The sequence below is a fragment of the Cinclus cinclus genome, chromosome 17, assembly GCF_963662255.1.
Source record: "Cinclus cinclus chromosome 17, bCinCin1.1, whole genome shotgun sequence".
Classification (NCBI taxonomy): domain Eukaryota; kingdom Metazoa; phylum Chordata; class Aves; order Passeriformes; family Cinclidae; genus Cinclus; species Cinclus cinclus.
Window position 1 is genome coordinate 5154797 of NC_085062.1, and position 17896 is coordinate 5172692.

Consider the following 17896-nt stretch of genomic DNA (forward strand, 5'->3'; position numbering starts at 1 on the left):
GCAAGGGAAATTTTGCTCCGTTTGCTACGACATTGTAACTCGCAGACTAAGCACAGGGCTTCATTTAGGAAACACAGAGGAAGCCAGGGCACAGGGCCAGGAGATGGGAGATGTCCTGGCTCCCCCAGCCCAGCCCCGAGGCTGCGTGGGAGCCTCCGGCGCCAGGCCGGCCACGGAGAATCCCCACGGTAAAAGGGAAAGCCACATTTCAGCTGTTGTTCACAATCCAAAGCTGACTGTGCATCGTACCACTGGTCTTTGGCTTCTTGTACCACTGTCCTCCATCTGGAAGCCATGTAGGACACACGGGCGGGAGGTTTCTCCCAGGCATTTGGAGAATACACGTATCTGATAAAATTCTCCCTGTTGACCCAACTGAGCCCCTGAAGGAAGTAAGTCTCAGGCACGGGGCTCCACAGCAAGCAGAGGTCAGACCTCAGTGCAGCTCAGCCCTGCCACTGTCCCTTCAGTGTCCCACTGCTGTCTGTGCTTCAGTTTCCTTCTCCATGAGAGTGCAACTTAGCTCTTCCACAACTGGCTTTTACCTACAGCTTCCAAACATGTTTCAGTTGGAATATTATTATTCAGAAAATGACATAATTTCCATTCTTACTGTGTCAGGCCATGCTGACACTTCACACATGTTAAAAAACCTGATCAGTGCATTCAGTGTAAAATTAATGGAGAGAATGGGTACAATGAAATTACTGCAGGTACCGCCAGCTCTGTGACAAAGCTTGATCCTTCTGTATATGCTGTCAGTACCACAATCCCCAGCTGATGAGCAGGACATTATGCCTGTCCTGGTCAGAATGTAGAGTTTCTGTTTTGATCTTTGGCAAAAAGCAACAAAACCTTAAAAGCGCAGGTTTGGTTGGTCCTGGCTAAAAGCTGCCTCAAGCAGAGCTCGTTCAATCAAGATCAAATGGACAGGAGGTCAGCAAAAAGACTGTGTATGACCATATGATTCAGTAAAACTCCTCGGCCATTGAGTCCAGCACACTGCCAGCCACTGCCTTAACTCCTCATTCTCTGACAGTCCCAGCCCTGCGCTGCATGCACTGCCTGGAGCAGAGCCAGAAGTGGCCAAGTGCACGACACCCATGGCTCCATGCTGCACAGCTCAGTACCTGGATGCACAGCCCCTGGCCTCAGGACACCCCAGCCTCCTCATCTCACAGGATTTCACTGATTTTAAAGGAACTGCTTACACTCTGCATTTCCGTAAATGAGAAAGGAAGCTCCAAGTGGATAAGAAAAAGACCCCAAGAGAGAAGTGCAAGCTGCTGAGAATGAGACAGCAGAACTGGGGGGGTGAGACCAAGCCACTACAGCTCCACTCAAACAGGGATTTCTCTTTAAAAGCATCTGAACTCGGTGTTCCCTGACAGGTTCCTTCCCGTGGCACAGGGTGTGCATCCCTGACCTCAGGAAGCCTGAAAAACCTGTTCTCTTCAGTGCAGCAGGAAAAACTAAAAACAAAGCACAAGGCAAGGGACTGCACTCCGAGCAGGAATGCCACCAGACCATGAACTTGGCCGAAATTTTCAGCCCTAAGTGATGGTATGCAGTGCTGTACCGGTGTCATCCCAGGGCCCCCTGCTGCAGACTGAGCCCCCCAGAGCAACACACATGCTCTGGCATGCACAGAACACCCGTGCTCTGCTAGCAGGATTTAAAACCAAACACATACTTAGGTAAGCCAGGACTTGAGGAATCACAGGCAAAGAGGCACCTTCCGGAAGGGGGCTGACAGTGATTACTAGGAGATACTTTACTGGGGACAGTGACATTTTATTGCAGGTGCAGGAGGAGCTTTGTGCTCCTGGCTGCACACCCTGACAGAGGTACAAACCATCCCAGCTTTTTGATCTAAACCAAGTGGGTGTGAGGCAGCTCCACAGCCAGTTGCTCCAGGATGGGCAAAAATCCTCATCCTCGTGGAAGCTCCAGCTTTAATACAAAGTAAAATAATATTGAAAACCAAGATTAAAAACTATCCAAATTTATCCAAAGTCAATTAATTGACCAGACCCATAAATCAATCCATGCATGGTTAATAAGAGCACATTCAAATCACATTTCCAAACACTGTGAGTCTCTCTGAAGCCACATATGACTGAGAGTGAGGATTCCAGACCACCCTTGGCTTTTTAGGCAGAATTTCCTCTCGGTTGGTGTCTACCAAGAATATTACGTCAAAATAATAAAAGACCCAGCATAATCATCAAAGGTAAACTATAAAGCAGTCTTCAACTCCGTTCCTTCAGCAGGGACACATTTGTGAAATCATGAATAAATAACCTTAGAGAGGCCAACCTTTATTTCACAACCAAAACCAAACCCTCCAGTGCTGTTCCTGAGCTCCAGGAGCTGTGGGAGGTGACCTGCAGGCGCAGGGCAGGACGGGGCCACTCCTGGGCACAAGGACACACAAATAATGGACAGTGTGACGTAAAACCACCGGAGAATCAGCCCATCATGTCAGTCGTGGGTTTATCTGGTTTGCTTCCAACTTTCGTCTCAAATGAGCATTATCTAGCCCGAGCAGGAAAGTATGGCTTTCCTTTTATTGTGTGCATCCAGCAATGTTGTTCTTCGGTGTGTGGCAGAAACAGGGCCTTGAGTTTGGGGGATTCTGACACCAGGTCTCCCTGCCCTGGCAGATTAGGAAATGCCGCCCTGGGCTCCCAGCCCTCTGCATCTTCCAACCTGGGCCGTCCCTGACCCCTGCCATTGCACTGGGACCTGTTGTGGCAGGGGCTGGAGCACCACCAGGTAAATGCAAGGGACACTGGACCTGCTCCCAATCAACAGCATCTTTCTGCAGTTTAAAATGGGCAAAATATGGGCAGGGTGCAGGGGTTTTCTTCTCCAGTATGAACAAAGCAGGAACTGCAGGAGCACCACCAGGCCCAGGCAAGCAAAATGAAGCCTGGGCCTTTGGAGGAGGAGATAATGACTATTAGACTTCTTTAGAAAAACCTCTCCATACCTTCCCTGCTGTGCCTGAACCAGCCCGTTCATGACAGAGCTCCATCCCAGGGCTACACCCAGGTACATGGAGGAAAGAGCATCCTGGCCTCACCAGGAGGCACAGAGCAAAACGAGGCTGAACCTTCTTAATAGCAGAGCCTCATTCTCTCAGGAAAGGGCAGGTTCATGCCTAAACATTCAACAGAGCATCAACTACTTGGTTTGTATGAGACTGGCAAAGGCTGGGTGTCACTATAACATATGATTTAATGCTGACCATTTCACCTTCACTGGCGTTTATTCCTGAACTGCTGCTCCTCAGGATCACCATCCTAATAAGCACTGAACAAAGCAAAACAAAACAAAAACAAAGCAAATGAGGAAGAAAAGGAGGAGGAGGAGGAGGAGGAAGAGGAGGAAAAGGAGAATCTTTGTCTTATTATGACATACGTGACTTGGACACACACTGAGATGAAAAAGGAAAAGGCCTCATCTATAAATGTATGCCAAGGTTACAGAATAATGGGAAAAAGTGGTCTAGCAGGAAAATCTTAAGCAAAAGTGTGCTAACTGCAGAAGGGTTAACACTGGTAACATACTGTGGCGGAAGATTAAAAAAAAGTTGAGGTTTACTTTAAATTAACCCTTTCCAGTCCATATGCCACTAAGCAGGTACCAACCTAGAAAAATAGTCCACCTAGCAGTAGCGGCCCTTTGAAATTAAAAAAAGAAAAAAAAATAATAATTTCTTTTGTTCAAGTCAGGGCAGCCACAAAAGTCCCGAATCTGTTGGAGATGTCCGAGTGCAGGGACCTCCACGTCGGCACCGCAGTCCGGCCCTTCGCCTCGCCCACGTCGTCCGTGCAGTGGACCGAGAGGCACTGCAGGTGGGTGCCCGTCTGCGCCGCCGCCGCCGAGGTCTTGCTCGGGGGAAGGTCGTGGGCTGGAAAGGGTTCACAGAGAGAGGTTAGGAGACCCGTGACACGCAACGCCATCAACTCACAGCCTGCCAGTGGCTTTGCTACACCCTCGCTCCACCGAGCCCCTCTTCTGCATCCCTGACTCGGGAGGATGGCGTGTCACCACCACCGGGTCACCGCCACCGGCACGGCTCCCCCTCCCTGTCCCAAACCCAGATTCCGTGGCTGTTCGCCGGGCCAGAACACCACCTGAGAGAAACCAGAGACATGTCTGAGTGCTGGGGATGGAGCCGGGAATGATGAGTGTGTCCCAGACCACAGCACGATCGGGAACTTTCCTTCCCCTGCTGCTGGAAACGGATGCTGAAACACCTCCAAGCAGGAAGCCAGCCCCAACCCTCCAACCCTCCCAGCATTGCTCTCCCTCTTCCCCTCTTCTTTAAAATTTTAGGACTTTGTATGATCTTTAGCTCTCATTAGTTTCTGTTAACCACAGAAATATAAGACTTTAACTGAAACATCCTAAAAAATTTCCCTAGGCCTTTTTCCTCTGGATTTTACAGTTCAGTAAAGAGTACCTAAAATGGGTGGAACATGACAAAGATACCAAAAACCAGCTGTGAATGTTTAACATCTCAGGACTTTTCCTCCCATCACCTTTCTCCTGTTCCAAAAAGCCAAGCACTGTAGGCATACCACACTTCATGGGACAACTCACTTTACTTTTACTGAACCTCCTGCTATACAAGGTGCAAAACCAGAACTGAACAACTTGTTACACAATCACAGTGGTATCAAAAGACAATGCTAAACTAGCCAGGAAGTCCCTGGTTTAAACTGGAAAACGCTTTCAATGCTTGATTATCACAGGACGTCAGAGATGCTCATAACTAAAACAGTATAATAATACCACAGTACCTAACTAACAGGAGCTACCAAGAATCTGAGGACATGATGCCATAAATGCTGGGAGAAGGAACCAGGCTTCAGACAGCACTGCTTCCTGCTCAGCCCTGCTCTGTGTTAGTACTGCAACATGCAAAATCCACACAGAGCTCTGCTGCACACCTCAGCTGGGCTAGCGCTTGCTTTTCTCCAGACACCCTCCTGTGCTGCTGCAGTCAGGGATCCAGCTCCAGCAGGGTGAAGGTGCTCATACTATCTACACTCAAACGGATTCCAGCTCCCTGCAGTCAGTGTTGGGTGGTTTTTGTAAGTTTTGATAGATAGGCAGCACTGAGGGGCTGAGCACAAGCGTGGAGCAGAGGCTGCTGCATGATACCCAAAGTTCCAGCAGGCAGAGGTGTTGGCACAGACCCCTTCCTAGCACATAGAGCTTCTAGTCTTCTTTCCTGTCACCCCTGAGTCCTATAGCTTTGGGAAAACCACAGGGCAAAAACCCCAGACTCCCCAAATAACCACTATTTGATCAGATGTTCAATTTAACTTACTGTCTAGAATACAAGCATACCTAACACATTTTTTATTTATAAAATATTCAAAACTCAGATGGGCTTGTGCAGAAAATTGTGAACAGGAAATGTTTTCCTGACTTGTATTTGTTCACAAGACACACAGTACCCACTGTTTTTATTCTTAGGTCTCCCTGACTGCACAGGACATGCAGGGCTCGGCACAGGAAGAGCCAGCGCCTGGAGATTAGTCCTTGTGACAGCAGCTCTCTTCCTCTCCTGCAGAGAAAGAGGAAAGAGTCCCACAGCTGAACTGCTGCCACAAGGGGCCCAGGGGTCCCAGCGGTGTTTCTAAAAGGGCTGCAGGAGACCCCCACAGCTGAGGACTCCAACAGCCAAGGCAGAGGTGGCACATTCCCAGGCTGGGATCACAGCTCCGCTGCACCGGCTGTGCAGGCACCCCCAACACCTAGAACAGAGCTGGTCCTCAGCAATGACTGTGTGAACAAGTTCATGTGCCACAAGCAATTAGAGAATAAAAAAGTTAGGCTTATTTGCTTGTAAATCAGCCAATTATTTCTAAGCCATTTGCTGTGGATAAAATTCATAAGCAAACTACTGATAAAGAAATCAAAGCAAAATCTGTCCCACGTGGATGAACAAGATTCCTTGGCTTGAGAGGAAAACCCAAGTAAATAGGTGAGCAGGAACTGAGCCTCAGTTTGCAAAGCCAATACTGACTGCCACTGTCCACAGGAGCCTTGCTCACCATGGGACACCACAGTGGGAGCTCCAGCTCTCCTGTCTATTGTTAACGAGCACAGAAAATGACGTATTCAAATCCAAAACAAAGAGAGCTCACAGCGAAGCTTGCACTGGCACATGAATTCCCAAAGCCAATCTGGATGGAAATTTTCAGTGCAATTTACTTTTTCCCAGTATTTCTGTCTTGACAAAGGTATGATGCTTTCCAGGAAAAAAAAAAAAACAAAACAAACACTTTGTAGCAAAAAATTAAAGTTGTGCTGATCCATCCAATGAGAATTATGTTCTTAAGAATGAGATACTGCCTGATGCTTGTCCAGAACAGTAACACTCTCCCAAGCAGACCAGTTTCACCAGCCATCCTCTCTGCCTCTTCCCTCACAGCCACAGCATCCCAGCACTCCCCAGCCACAGTGTCCCTGGTCCAGAGCAGTTCTGGTAGCTGAGACGGATGTGACTTGGTGTGTTAAAATTACTCAGGTAATGCAAGATGGTGTCACCACATCATTGTCTCACAGCTGCCAAGTTCCAGATAAATTATTGCCAGTCATGAAGTACCTCACTGAAAGCATGGAATTTTTAAACAAATTATCTTTAAACTGCACAAATGCCTCTATTAGCAACTACTGCAAGGAATTAGTGTTATTTAAAAAAAGCAGTACACTTCTAATAAGGGCCATCCTCCACACCCAAGATCTTGAGATGGTCTGGGTGGAGACTTCCCCTCCAAACCAAAGGACATGACACAGAACCCAGGGTTGACCAAAGCACAACCACCCTGCACAAAGGACAGTTTATGCCACTTGGAAACAGCAAATGCTGAAGCAGAGCTAAGAAATCGAACATCATAGATAAGCTGTCATGTATTCGTGAAAGGCAAGAAACTCAAAGCTGTAAAGTGACCAAAGACTAAAATAAGTCTGAAAAATGCTCCCCCATGATGCTGTCCTTCCTCACCACTGCTGGTGACGCTGTGGTAGTCTCAAGAGCCAGTTTGCTTTTAGGTAAGAGCTTCTGACCAAGCTTTACCCAGCACAAACACACAAATGCAGCCATTCAGCCCCAGACAAACAGCAAGAAGAGAGTGCCCAGCCAGGCTCCCCAGCCTCCCTCCAGCCCTGACCCTCTGCTCTGACCTTGCACATTTAGGAAGCTGTTCTTTCGTTCTGCTCTACTTTGCAAAGGCACACAGCCTTCGAAAAGAAAAGGTTGCTGTTTGTTTGTTTGTTTACACAGCATTAATGGCAGCGTGGTGACTAACCCAGGAATCTGGCCAGCAGCTGGGACAGAAGAGAATCAGGAGTTCTGCACCACAAAAAATTCAATACACACACTGCATACTGCTATTCCGTATCAGCTCAGGAAAAGCACGTTTCTCTAGTGAGGTTAGACCCTGGCATTCACCTCACACTGCGGACACCACGTGTACACACCTTCAGTCCCTCCAGCTTCCCTTTTTGGTGAGACTCTGAGCAGTTAAGCTGCTCCATATAAAGCCTCTTTCGTTGTGCAGCATCTTCTTATGCATTATGAAAAAACAAACGTGTTCTCTTTACTGTGACAACCCCACAGAGCACTGTGCAAACTCAGAGGCGTCCCAATCCTTAAGCAAAGTAATCCCATTAAAAACTAGTTCACCTGCACAGCTACCACACTTTGCCTGCATCTTCTCATTAGACAGGAGGCTAACTGAGGGAAGGCTGGTGTAGCCAAGGCAACTGTAGATGCTATGCTGAGATACCAGGAGCTGATGCTGCTCTTCAGGTGCTGCTTATGCCATCCTTCTCATTTTTGCCAAAATCACCACCAACAAAAGGACAGAAAGGAGTGAGACACAGGAGTGAGAGCACAGACACAGTCTGGTAGGGGTCTGGTTGGGAGTGGGTTCCACTCCACATTTCAGCGTTCCTGTGAGATTGAAGTGACAAACAGGAGGTGAAGATCCCTAGAATGGCTCCTTGCCCCAGGGCTCATCCCTTACACTTCTTCACCGCTCTGACACAGCCTCGGCCGCCTGCACTGCCCAGGGTCCGGCTGCCCAGCACAGCACGGCCCCGCCGCCGCCCTCGATGGCCAGCCAAGCGTGAAGGCCCTGGATTGCTACTGATCTTGTTAAGGCTGAATGTGAGGATTTGGCCAATAACACTATATTCCCCGATCAGAGATCTGTTTCCCCTCTACCATCTGATAACCACTCTTAAAGGACACGTTAATGGGCTTCCGTTCACTCTGTGCCCGTTAAGCAGAGGCCAAGCTACCATAAGAGGGAATAGATTTGAGTAATGATCCCTTATGAGGCAGCAAACCTACATATAGTGTTTAAAATTATTCCCTTAGGACAAGATGTTTTTCACCAAATCTCCCACATGACAGTTTGACATATTGGTTCAGGCACATAGCTCTGCATTTGTACACAGCACAGAAGCATCTCTTTTCAGTTTTTGAGAAAAATAAGGTCTGAAAACATTTCATGTTTCCCTGGACGCTGGACCTAGTCTCCACAGATTAATTTGTTCCTGAAATTGTATTTTTAAATACTCCCAAAATTTAATTTTTAAAGATAACTAGTTCATTTGTGTTGATAAACAAATGAGCAATCATCTTCCTCACCTCTACAGCACTGACAGAGTTCTTAACAAAGGCATTTTCTTGACCCTGGAATACAAGGAGGCAATGGCTTGCATTTGTTCCCAGACACACACATGGTACCTGCCACCTGCTTACACCATAAAGCTGCACTGCTTTCAGACGTCTTCACCTCTGACAACCTGTGCCCACTTTGGGCTGGCTGTCTCTGCTGTTCCCAACACTTGGAGGGCACAAACTGCCTCTAGGCTAGAACTGGCAGCATCCAGCTCTGCTGGCACTCAAGGAAAAGGCCCAACCACCCATTACTAGAACATTCCTCTTAATTTGATCTTACTTCTTCATTTATCCTGTGTAATCCCTGCCCGTAAGACACTTAAAGGTGCTGCTCTCTGCTCTGTATGCAGAGAATTCAGTGTTGGTGGTTAAGGTGAACAGCTGATGCCAAGGACTGGTCACGACGAGCTCGGTGGAAATGGGGACAGGTGACTCCTCACACTGCTGACCAGAAGCACTCTGCAGAGACTCCCCATATCCAGGCTATCAGCCACATTTCACTTCATGACATTTCAAGAAGCCATTTGGCTTGGTCAGCCCCTCAATTTATTGGCAAGGCCCAGCCAGCTGAGAGCTCTCTGAAAGCCTTTCTCACGAAAGGAGGGAAGGCTCTTCATCAAACATGCGTGCACAGCGCTGAGCACCATCCCACAGCACTCATATATCCCACAAACCAGGATTAAAGCTCCGACTTTGCTGCAATTCAGACAAGACTCACCCAAAGGCACGGCACACCCAGGCTAACACACAGTCTGTTCACCCTTAATGCTGCTTGCTGCCCACCCCTTCATCAGCCCATCAGCTCTGGCAGCATCCTCTGGTCCTCACAGACCCTTCCTTCACTGACAGCTTGATTAATTGGAGGTGCCCGAGGCTCTAAAGGGAGCGTGTATCAGCCCATGCTGCAGAGATGTTTATTTTGCTTTCAGAGGTCTCCAAGCTGGCATGGGGGCTCCATCAGAGCTCACTGCTTGCACAGAATTCAGATAACAGGAGACACATAGTGCTTGCTGCAAATGCATATTTTTCTTTTTTCTCCCTTGACCTCTTTTCCTGCTCCTGTTTTCACCAGGAGCAATGGAAGGATGTGCACGCCACGACAGGGAGGCTGCCCAAACCCATGGCAGCGTTAAGAGTTTGCTGTCAGGCTGTAGGGTTACAGTCAGCCTGTGAGGCACACGCTCGCAGAAAGAAACAGAAGAAACTGGTGAAAAAAAAGTGAGGTAGGAAAAATGCTAACCCTATCAATGGAAAAGGCAGCACTCATCTTACATGTAGCATGACCTTGAAGACACAGAATGAAGGATGTGTGGAGGAGGACAATGGCATTGCTGTTCTAAAATCCATGTTCCCTCCACTGTGCCAGGAGCAGACAAGAGACGGGGAACACATCGCTCCCCACCTTGCTGCCAGTGCCCGGCAGAAGAGCAACACGCCACCATGGCTTCACAGCAAGTGTGAAACTGCCTACACCTATTTATTTCTCTGGAGGCTACTGTTAAATCACTGCTTTCCAGCCCTATGACTCTTCAAGAAGAAAGGTAAGCTCTGCATGCTTGGAGAAGCCAGAAGCTCTGGGCCTTGGGACAACACCAGCTCCTGTACCTTGCTAGATGGCCACAGGGACAACAAACTGTTTCTAACTCATATCCTTCCTCTCTTTTGGCTAACTTCAGTTCCTCTTTTCACTTTAACACACTGACTCTCAGGATGCCTTCCCTGCAAAACACAAACCGCAGAGGGGGGGTCCTGCCTACCCCCTGGTGAAGTGGCTGATATCGGGGTTTGGTTCTCACAGAACAAAAGACCATTCTGGCAAACCAGGTCCCACCCCAGCTGCAGTGCTACTGTCTGCCAGTCTGGTCCTGCCATGCAGGTGAACCACTGCTTGTCTGTGACAGCCATGGAAGCCTGAGCTTCCAACCAGGGCCTAACCCAACCACACAGCTCCAAACAGCTCCTGGTCAGCTCCTGGTGCCATCACCAACAGTGTGCTCTCCTCAGCTCTACATGGTGTGAGAACCATGACCCCGCCCAAACAAGGTAAACTGGCATTAAAAATCAAACCAAACCAACTGCCAACAACAGTCAAACAGTGTCTGGACATTTCCATGAGAAAATAGATGTGAGTCCAGCAACTGCAGCCCATTCCAGCACAGCTGACTCAACACTCACAACATCCATATGCTGCCATCCAACACTAGTGAAGCCTCGGGGAGCTCCAAGTTATTTTCCAGGGTCTGTTGTTCTCCCCCCTCAAAAAATCTGAACACTTCTGCTCATCTCAACAAGGAGTGAACTGCCTAAGCCCCACCCACAAGCTCCATCACATTGACACAGACCCAGCACTGGCAAGATGCTACAACCAACTTCTCCACATAACCACTCCTTCTGAAAGGTTGTGGCAGTCTCAGACACGTCCCTGCCTCTGAATCCAGTCCCCAACCTGAGAAGACCACCTCCACAGCAGGAAAGAATACTGGCTGACTGATCTTGTGTTTTCTGTGCTTCTGGCATACATCACCTGCCTGCACTAACTAAATGCTCTGAGCCTATTTTCACCAAGAATGACAAACGACACATCCATGACGAGCAAGGAAATACTGGGTTTTTCTTTCAAATTTATTTCATATGTACACAAACTATCACATGACAGTTTCACACACAGCTCCAGCCCATGCAAAACCCATCTCCTGACTGCCAGAATGCACAAGCAAACAAAAGGTTTTCAATAAAATCCAAAGTGGAATTTTCTGATTGCACAAAAGTCACATGAAATTGTTCAGTAAGCCCTCACTTAAATAAAACCAGTTCTGGACACTGTCTAGAATTACTTCAGGACAGGCCAAAACTGAAAAAAGTTGCTACTTAAATATTCTGTATTAAATCACCACCTGGACATGTTACACGGAGCAGGCGTCCAAAAATAAGATAAAATGCCCACTTCCACTAGCAAGGGAAGTGGTGTACCAATGGATATGTAAAGGCAATGAATAGCTCATGATTATGCACAGAGCAAACAGAAAGGGAAACACGTAAATTCCAGCACTCTATCAGATTTGTGCAAGAGCTTTGACACAACTGTGGAGGCAAACATAGATATTGCAGTAGTAAGTAGGATATTTAAGCCCTGCAGATTGTACGTGGAAAACTATCCTCCTGAAATGAAAACAGAATTAAAGATGAAGATTCCCTTCAAAGAACTTTGTTTGTAGTCATTTTAGGCTGCAAATTAAATGAGCACTTGTTAGCCAAGCAAAAGAAGGGAATTAACTCTGAAATACTATCAGTCTCTTATAAGGCTCAGATACATTTGGCCAAAGACTTTTGGGTGTTTTGTCACCTTGTCCCCCAAGAGCTCCCCAAGGAGCTATGTTCTCATATCCCAAAGCCAGACCTGCATCCATCCTGACTGCCAGGGCTGGGACAGGGATCTGCCTGGTCCCTCTGTCTCCTCCCTGGCTCTGCCCACAGCTCCCGGAGCTCTCTGCCCCATCTATAACTCACAATTACAAGAGACCGTAACAGAAAACTGCCACAGGCAAAGTCAATCTCTCCCAGGGGCCTCACACATCTGAGGCTCCTGCACACCAAGAAATGGTGATCATGAGCAGTAATGCTTGGGGTTAAACCACACGAGTTCAAGGATATTCCTGAAAACACAGTGGGAGTTTACCAAAGGCTAACACTAGTGAGAAGAACCAGCATCAAGGATCATTAGCTCTTTTATGCCATTTATTTATAGCCTACCTTGAAACACATCCCATTTCTCTTTAGAACACCTCCAGCTGAAGTTTGGTGTCTCAGGGGTGAATGAGAAGACTTTGGGAAACAGCATTCATGAAAACAAAAGGTGTTCAAGCAACTTTACCACTCACAGATCAAGAGAAAAGGGAGACCAGAGACCTCAGGTCAAAGCTGGAACCTGCAGAGACACAGTTCAGAGATGGACAGAACAAACAGGCTGAACAGGGCTCTAAGCACCTGGGGAACGAGATGAGTTTTAAGGCCTCTCCCAGCCCAAATAATTCTGTGATGCTATGGGACACTCCTTGACTTGCTCTGTGCTCAGCAGCACCAGCTGCTTGACACTTGACATTCTAAAAACAGGGGGTTCCAAATCACTGCCTGCAAGTCCCTTGCAAGCAATTCACAGGCAAGTTCTAAAGAATCTGCAAGAAATAACTATAAAAAGCAGAATTGTCAGGAGGCCTGAGCTTCTTAAAGAAGGATCAAAATCTCTGCTGGAAAACATTTAAGTGCTGGCAAATCTGACCGAGAGCCGATATTATCAACCCAGCACTTCCTGGGCAAATTCTTGCTAAATCTCTTGTGCTATAGAAAAATCCCAAATTCTGGTATACCCCAAATTTTGACTACAGAAAGAGATAGAAATGTCATCATCTAATGGATTTGGCATATTCAGAAACATCCCCTAAAGCAGCAATAAGGTGTGGTGATTGAGCTGGGACCCAGAAGTCTGATGGAGGAACAGGGTTTGATTGAACAGCATGTTTAAAAATTAAATCTACCTGAAGGAAAAGAAAAAAAATCATCAGAAGAAATGCACGACCATTTGAGGAGCAATGGCAGTGAGGGAAATTCAGCATTAAAAAAAACACACAGAGAAACCTGGCATTCTTAGGTATGGCTCTAAGTGCCACTATTAGGATAAGAAAAATATAAGCTCATCTTTTACTTCCAATTGTCACATCACTGTGGAGAGTCTTCATGAAATTCTCAGAATAGCAACGAATCAGGAGCAAACAGCTGTTCAAGCAGGAAAGTCACAGGTAGACAGACTTTCCTTGCTTCAACAAGAAATTAACTCTAAAGTTTCACAGGCCAGTAAATCAACAAAATGGGCCTGTACAACACAGGACGAACAGTCTCATCTTCCAGCCCTAAGCTGATATATGGGCCTGTGTTCTCCTTCCGGCCATATGCTCACGTGATTTATGACCCACAACAATTTCAACAGTCCTGGAAAATGAAAGAACAGCAGACAATTAGTTCATCCCACTACGATGGGGATTGTGTGGGCTCTGCCCTGCAGCACCTCCCCAGGGAGTGGGGGCCAGAAGCTCCAGCTGGCCCTGTCAAGGGCAGGGGAGGGACACGAGGCTGAGCAGCACCCAAGCACTGGCACAGGGAGCACAGCACATCCCCAAGACTTCCCTGTATGGAGCAGCCCACAGGAACTCCAAGAGAGACACAGAGGGACTTCTAACCACGGCCTGGAGCGACAAGACAAAGGGGAATGTCCTCCCTCTGAGAGAGGGCAGGATAAGATTGGATATCGGGAAGAAATTTTTTACTCAGCGAGTACTGAAGCACTGGAACAGGTTGCCCCAGGAAGTTGTGCCTGCCCTATCTCTGCAAGCGTTCAAGGCCAGGCTGGATGGAGCTTGGAGCAACCTGGTCTAATGAAAGGTGTCCCTGCCCACAGTTGGAATGAGATGACCCTTCCAACCCAATTCTCTGATTCATTCCTATCCCATTTGTAACTACGGCTGTTTGTGACAACTGCTGGGAACCCGGTCTAGATCTGCTCAGTGCAGAAGTACAGACCACCCCACTCACAGCACCTTGTAATCTCTACCTGCAGCTGTCCCAGGCAGGGCATTGCCTGCAATGCAAACACTGTCAAACCAGGCAGGATTCAACTCTGCAGCACCTGCTTCACTGCCACACTGCAAATGCAAAGGCATCACCAAACAAACAAACAAAATCTTCCACCCCACCCTGAATCAGGCCTTTCCCTCAAACAGGTGGGGTGAAGTGCAAATTCAACAGCTTGAGTCATTCAGCCAAAACTTCACCCAACCCCAACCATCATGGCAGCATCAGCTGGGGCTGAGGCACTTGTGAACCACCACAGAGCACACAGCTGAGAGCTTGTGAGATACCAAGTCTACTGGCACAATATCAAAACTGTTTTTTCTGAAGCCGAGGGTATCCAAACTGGTCTTTAGCTAACTTCTGAGTGACAAACCCAAGTCACATCTCTACTCAAATGCATGTATCTGAACAGCAGCATCATGCCCTCCATGGATGAACATTTTGTCCACTGGGAAATGTGCCAAATAACTCAGGTATCCATAACAGTACTGCAATGAAATCTGCTATCTGCCATCCTCGTCAGGTTTGGATCCACACAGCTTCATCCCCCGGCAGCAGAGCCGCCAAGGCAGATGGGCCAGCAAGACTTCCAACAAGAGGGTGAGCAAAATGGCAGCAGGAACACCCATTACCCACAGGACTGCAAGGATAGAGGGATGGAGTCTGAGCTCAGTGTCTTAATGTACCCACCCTGCCTCCCTTCCTGCAGTCTTAAGCAGAAGGCAGCTGTGCTGAAGGAGTTAATCTGGCCTGGAACAACCTATCTCCAGTTTCTCAGAAACTCCAAGGCTGCAGAGCTGGGCTTTCTGCTCCCTGCCTGCTCCTGCCTGCCCTGCCTGCAGCCTGACCCCTGACATTTCCACTCTGCTTCTCCCTGGCATGGAAAACTTAACCATACACAAACAAACAGGTTGGGAGGACAGATAAATGGAACAGAGGAGGAGAAAGGGAAGATTGCTGAGATTCCTTGTCAAGGTCCTGATTAAATAACAGCGGCACCACCAGACGTGGGTGAGGGGCTGGCATTTATCAGTAAACCCTGAAGTCTACAGCGAGACATCTCTGTTTAATTAATCCTGAAAGAGTCCCTTCCCCCTTCTACTTCCCAGGGAGGTTTTGAGGACCTGCAAGTTTAAAGACACAGCGAATCCTTTTTAGCTCTTTCCTTACAAAACACAAGGGCAAAACCACAGTCAGGATTTACTAATTCTGTGGCAAAGGCTTCCACTGCATGGACACATGCAGACAACCCCCACTGAGGGGGCATCTTGGATTTAGTCATACCAAACCCTCTGAGGCAACACAGCCACCACATGACAGCTTTAGTGAGCAGCTGGAAGCCTGCACACGTAATCACAACCAAGCATGGATCTGCAGATCTCACCTGGACTCTTCTGCCATTCCCACACAATACCCATTTCCCAAGGGATAAATCTCAGTGCCTGGAGCAATTCTACTGTCACCCATTTTTGTACAGTTTTCCCACGGTGGCATCAACATCACACAGCAATGGAAGAGACTGCACATAAACATAAAGGAAGACAACTGCAAATGCTCTTGCCTCTGGGCTTTCATCTAGCTTGAGGAGACTTGGGAGGACCTTCCAAGGCACATTCCATTTCAGGAGGTGCCCTGCCCTTTGATCCAAGGTGAACACTGTACTAGTGAAGAGCACCGAAGTTTAAGCCATGAAGGGCCACAAAGCTGGCAAGTCCTCCACACCTCAGCAGCAGTGCAAGAGGAGCTCTGCTTTGCAGGGTGCCTTCATCCCACCACAATGCTCAGAGAGCTGTAAGGTCTCTGAAGGTTGTAATGGCAATGGAAACTCTGGACCCCAGAGAGTGGACAGACCACCAAATCCCAAAACAGAAGAGGCCTCAGTGAGCACTTCCCAAGGTTCAGCATCAGTTCTCAACAGGGAGCAGGGCAGGGAGGGTCTGGCAGCAGTGCTCAGGCCCCCAGGTCAGCCACCTGAACCACCATTCACCCAAACCATCCATCCAAACAATCATCCAGCCAATGGTAGAATTACAGAGATCAGTTCTTTTTGTGCAACTTGCAGAAAGAGAAAATAAAAAAGTATCAGGAAATTGCTGTAATAATGACTTCTGGTCCAATCAGAAGCAAAAGAAGGGGTGGGGGGGGGGGGAAAGGAAAATTTAAAAGTCTAAGTTCAAATTGTAAAATAAATCTGCAATTCACATCAGCTTTATAAAATTCCCAGGAAAATACAAAGTCAAAACCAGTTATTTTCTTGAGGATCTATATTCTTAAATACCTGGTTTCAACACTATCTCTTTTTAAAGAAGTACTGGGATGGGGGATGAACTGTGAGGAACTGAAAAAGGTCTCTGCCTACCAAAAAAAAAAAAAAATCATTATGCAATGACAAGAGACAATCCAGTCTATAATCAAAGACAGAATCCTGACATGTTCAAAGAGAAAATTATTGTAGCAACAGTGACTTTGAAGATGAGAAGAGTTTTTTTGATTGAAACAATGGCCATCAAGATTTTTATTGTAGCAGTTAATGTTTAAATGCATCACTCAGCATGCTGAGTGCCTGCAGGTACACTGAGCACCAACAGCAAAAAAAAATGTGAAAAAAATAAAACAGTGACACCTAAGAAAGTCCTACCTGAAGTGGAACCAAGCAATGCTCTCTGAGTGTGAACCACTCACACCAGGGAGCAAACACTCCTACTGATGGGCATGCTTGTCCCAAGGAGTGGAGTTTTACAGGAAAACTCAAAAGCCTATATCCCATAATACAAAACTTGCAAGTTACAAGGCAGCACAGTAAAATATTTAAATTCTCAACATCTGCTTCCAGGGAATTGCATATTTGGCTGTAGAAGTCGTGATCTGCACTCTCCACTGAACTAGTGTGATTCACAGAAAATGAATCACAAAAGGCAAGTTTGGTGACTAAAAAAAACCAGCTGCTCTGTAATACACCTAACGAGCACTATCGTATTTGCTGCTGTTTGATTGGGAGACGACTATAAACACCTCTTTCAAAAACAGAATTTGGATTTAGCTCAGTGTTAGTTGGGTGTAAGAGTCAGACAGACTGCCTCACAGCTCTCCTGTATTTCGCCTTTTAGGGGAAAGCCCAAGCACAGTCCTGCTGAAGGGTAATTTGTTACAAAAATGATGTGAAAGCTGTGCAGCATTACAACCATCAAAATTCTTATTTTTAACATGGAGACTTCGAGTTGTATCAATCCTGGCTGACTCCATCACTATGAGCATTGCTTATATGTGGGAACCATTTTATTAAAACTATGAAAACACCAAACAATTTATTTAATAAAAGCATTTTCTCCACTGTAACTCAGCAGTGAAAAGCTGTTTAAAGCTGGGTCTACGAGCCTTACTTCTTCCACACATTCCTGTTCTCACCACTACATCAAAAACCTTTCACCAAAAATGAAACCACTAAAAAGCATGAATATATGTTTTGGTTTTCGTTTTCTCTAGGCTAGAACTGGCAAGTCTTCCTGGAGGCATCTCCACTTTGGTTTCACAGCTACCACAGAGGATTCCACCTTCTTT

At 47.1% G+C, this 17896-nt stretch overlaps 1 protein-coding gene across 1 annotated transcript in view; it reads right to left on the bottom strand.

Annotated features, from left to right (window-relative positions):
- Positions 1-2745: 2745 nt before the first annotated feature.
- The window catches only part of MN1 (MN1 proto-oncogene, transcriptional regulator), a 30691-nt gene continuing 15540 nt past the window's right edge, over positions 2746-17896 (bottom strand). Inside the window, exon 2 of the mRNA XM_062504567.1 lies at positions 2746-3919. Within this exon, the coding sequence (XP_062360551.1) occupies positions 3732-3919 (188 nt within the window). The 3' untranslated portion in view covers positions 2746-3731. The remainder of the gene's footprint in view (positions 3920-17896) is intronic.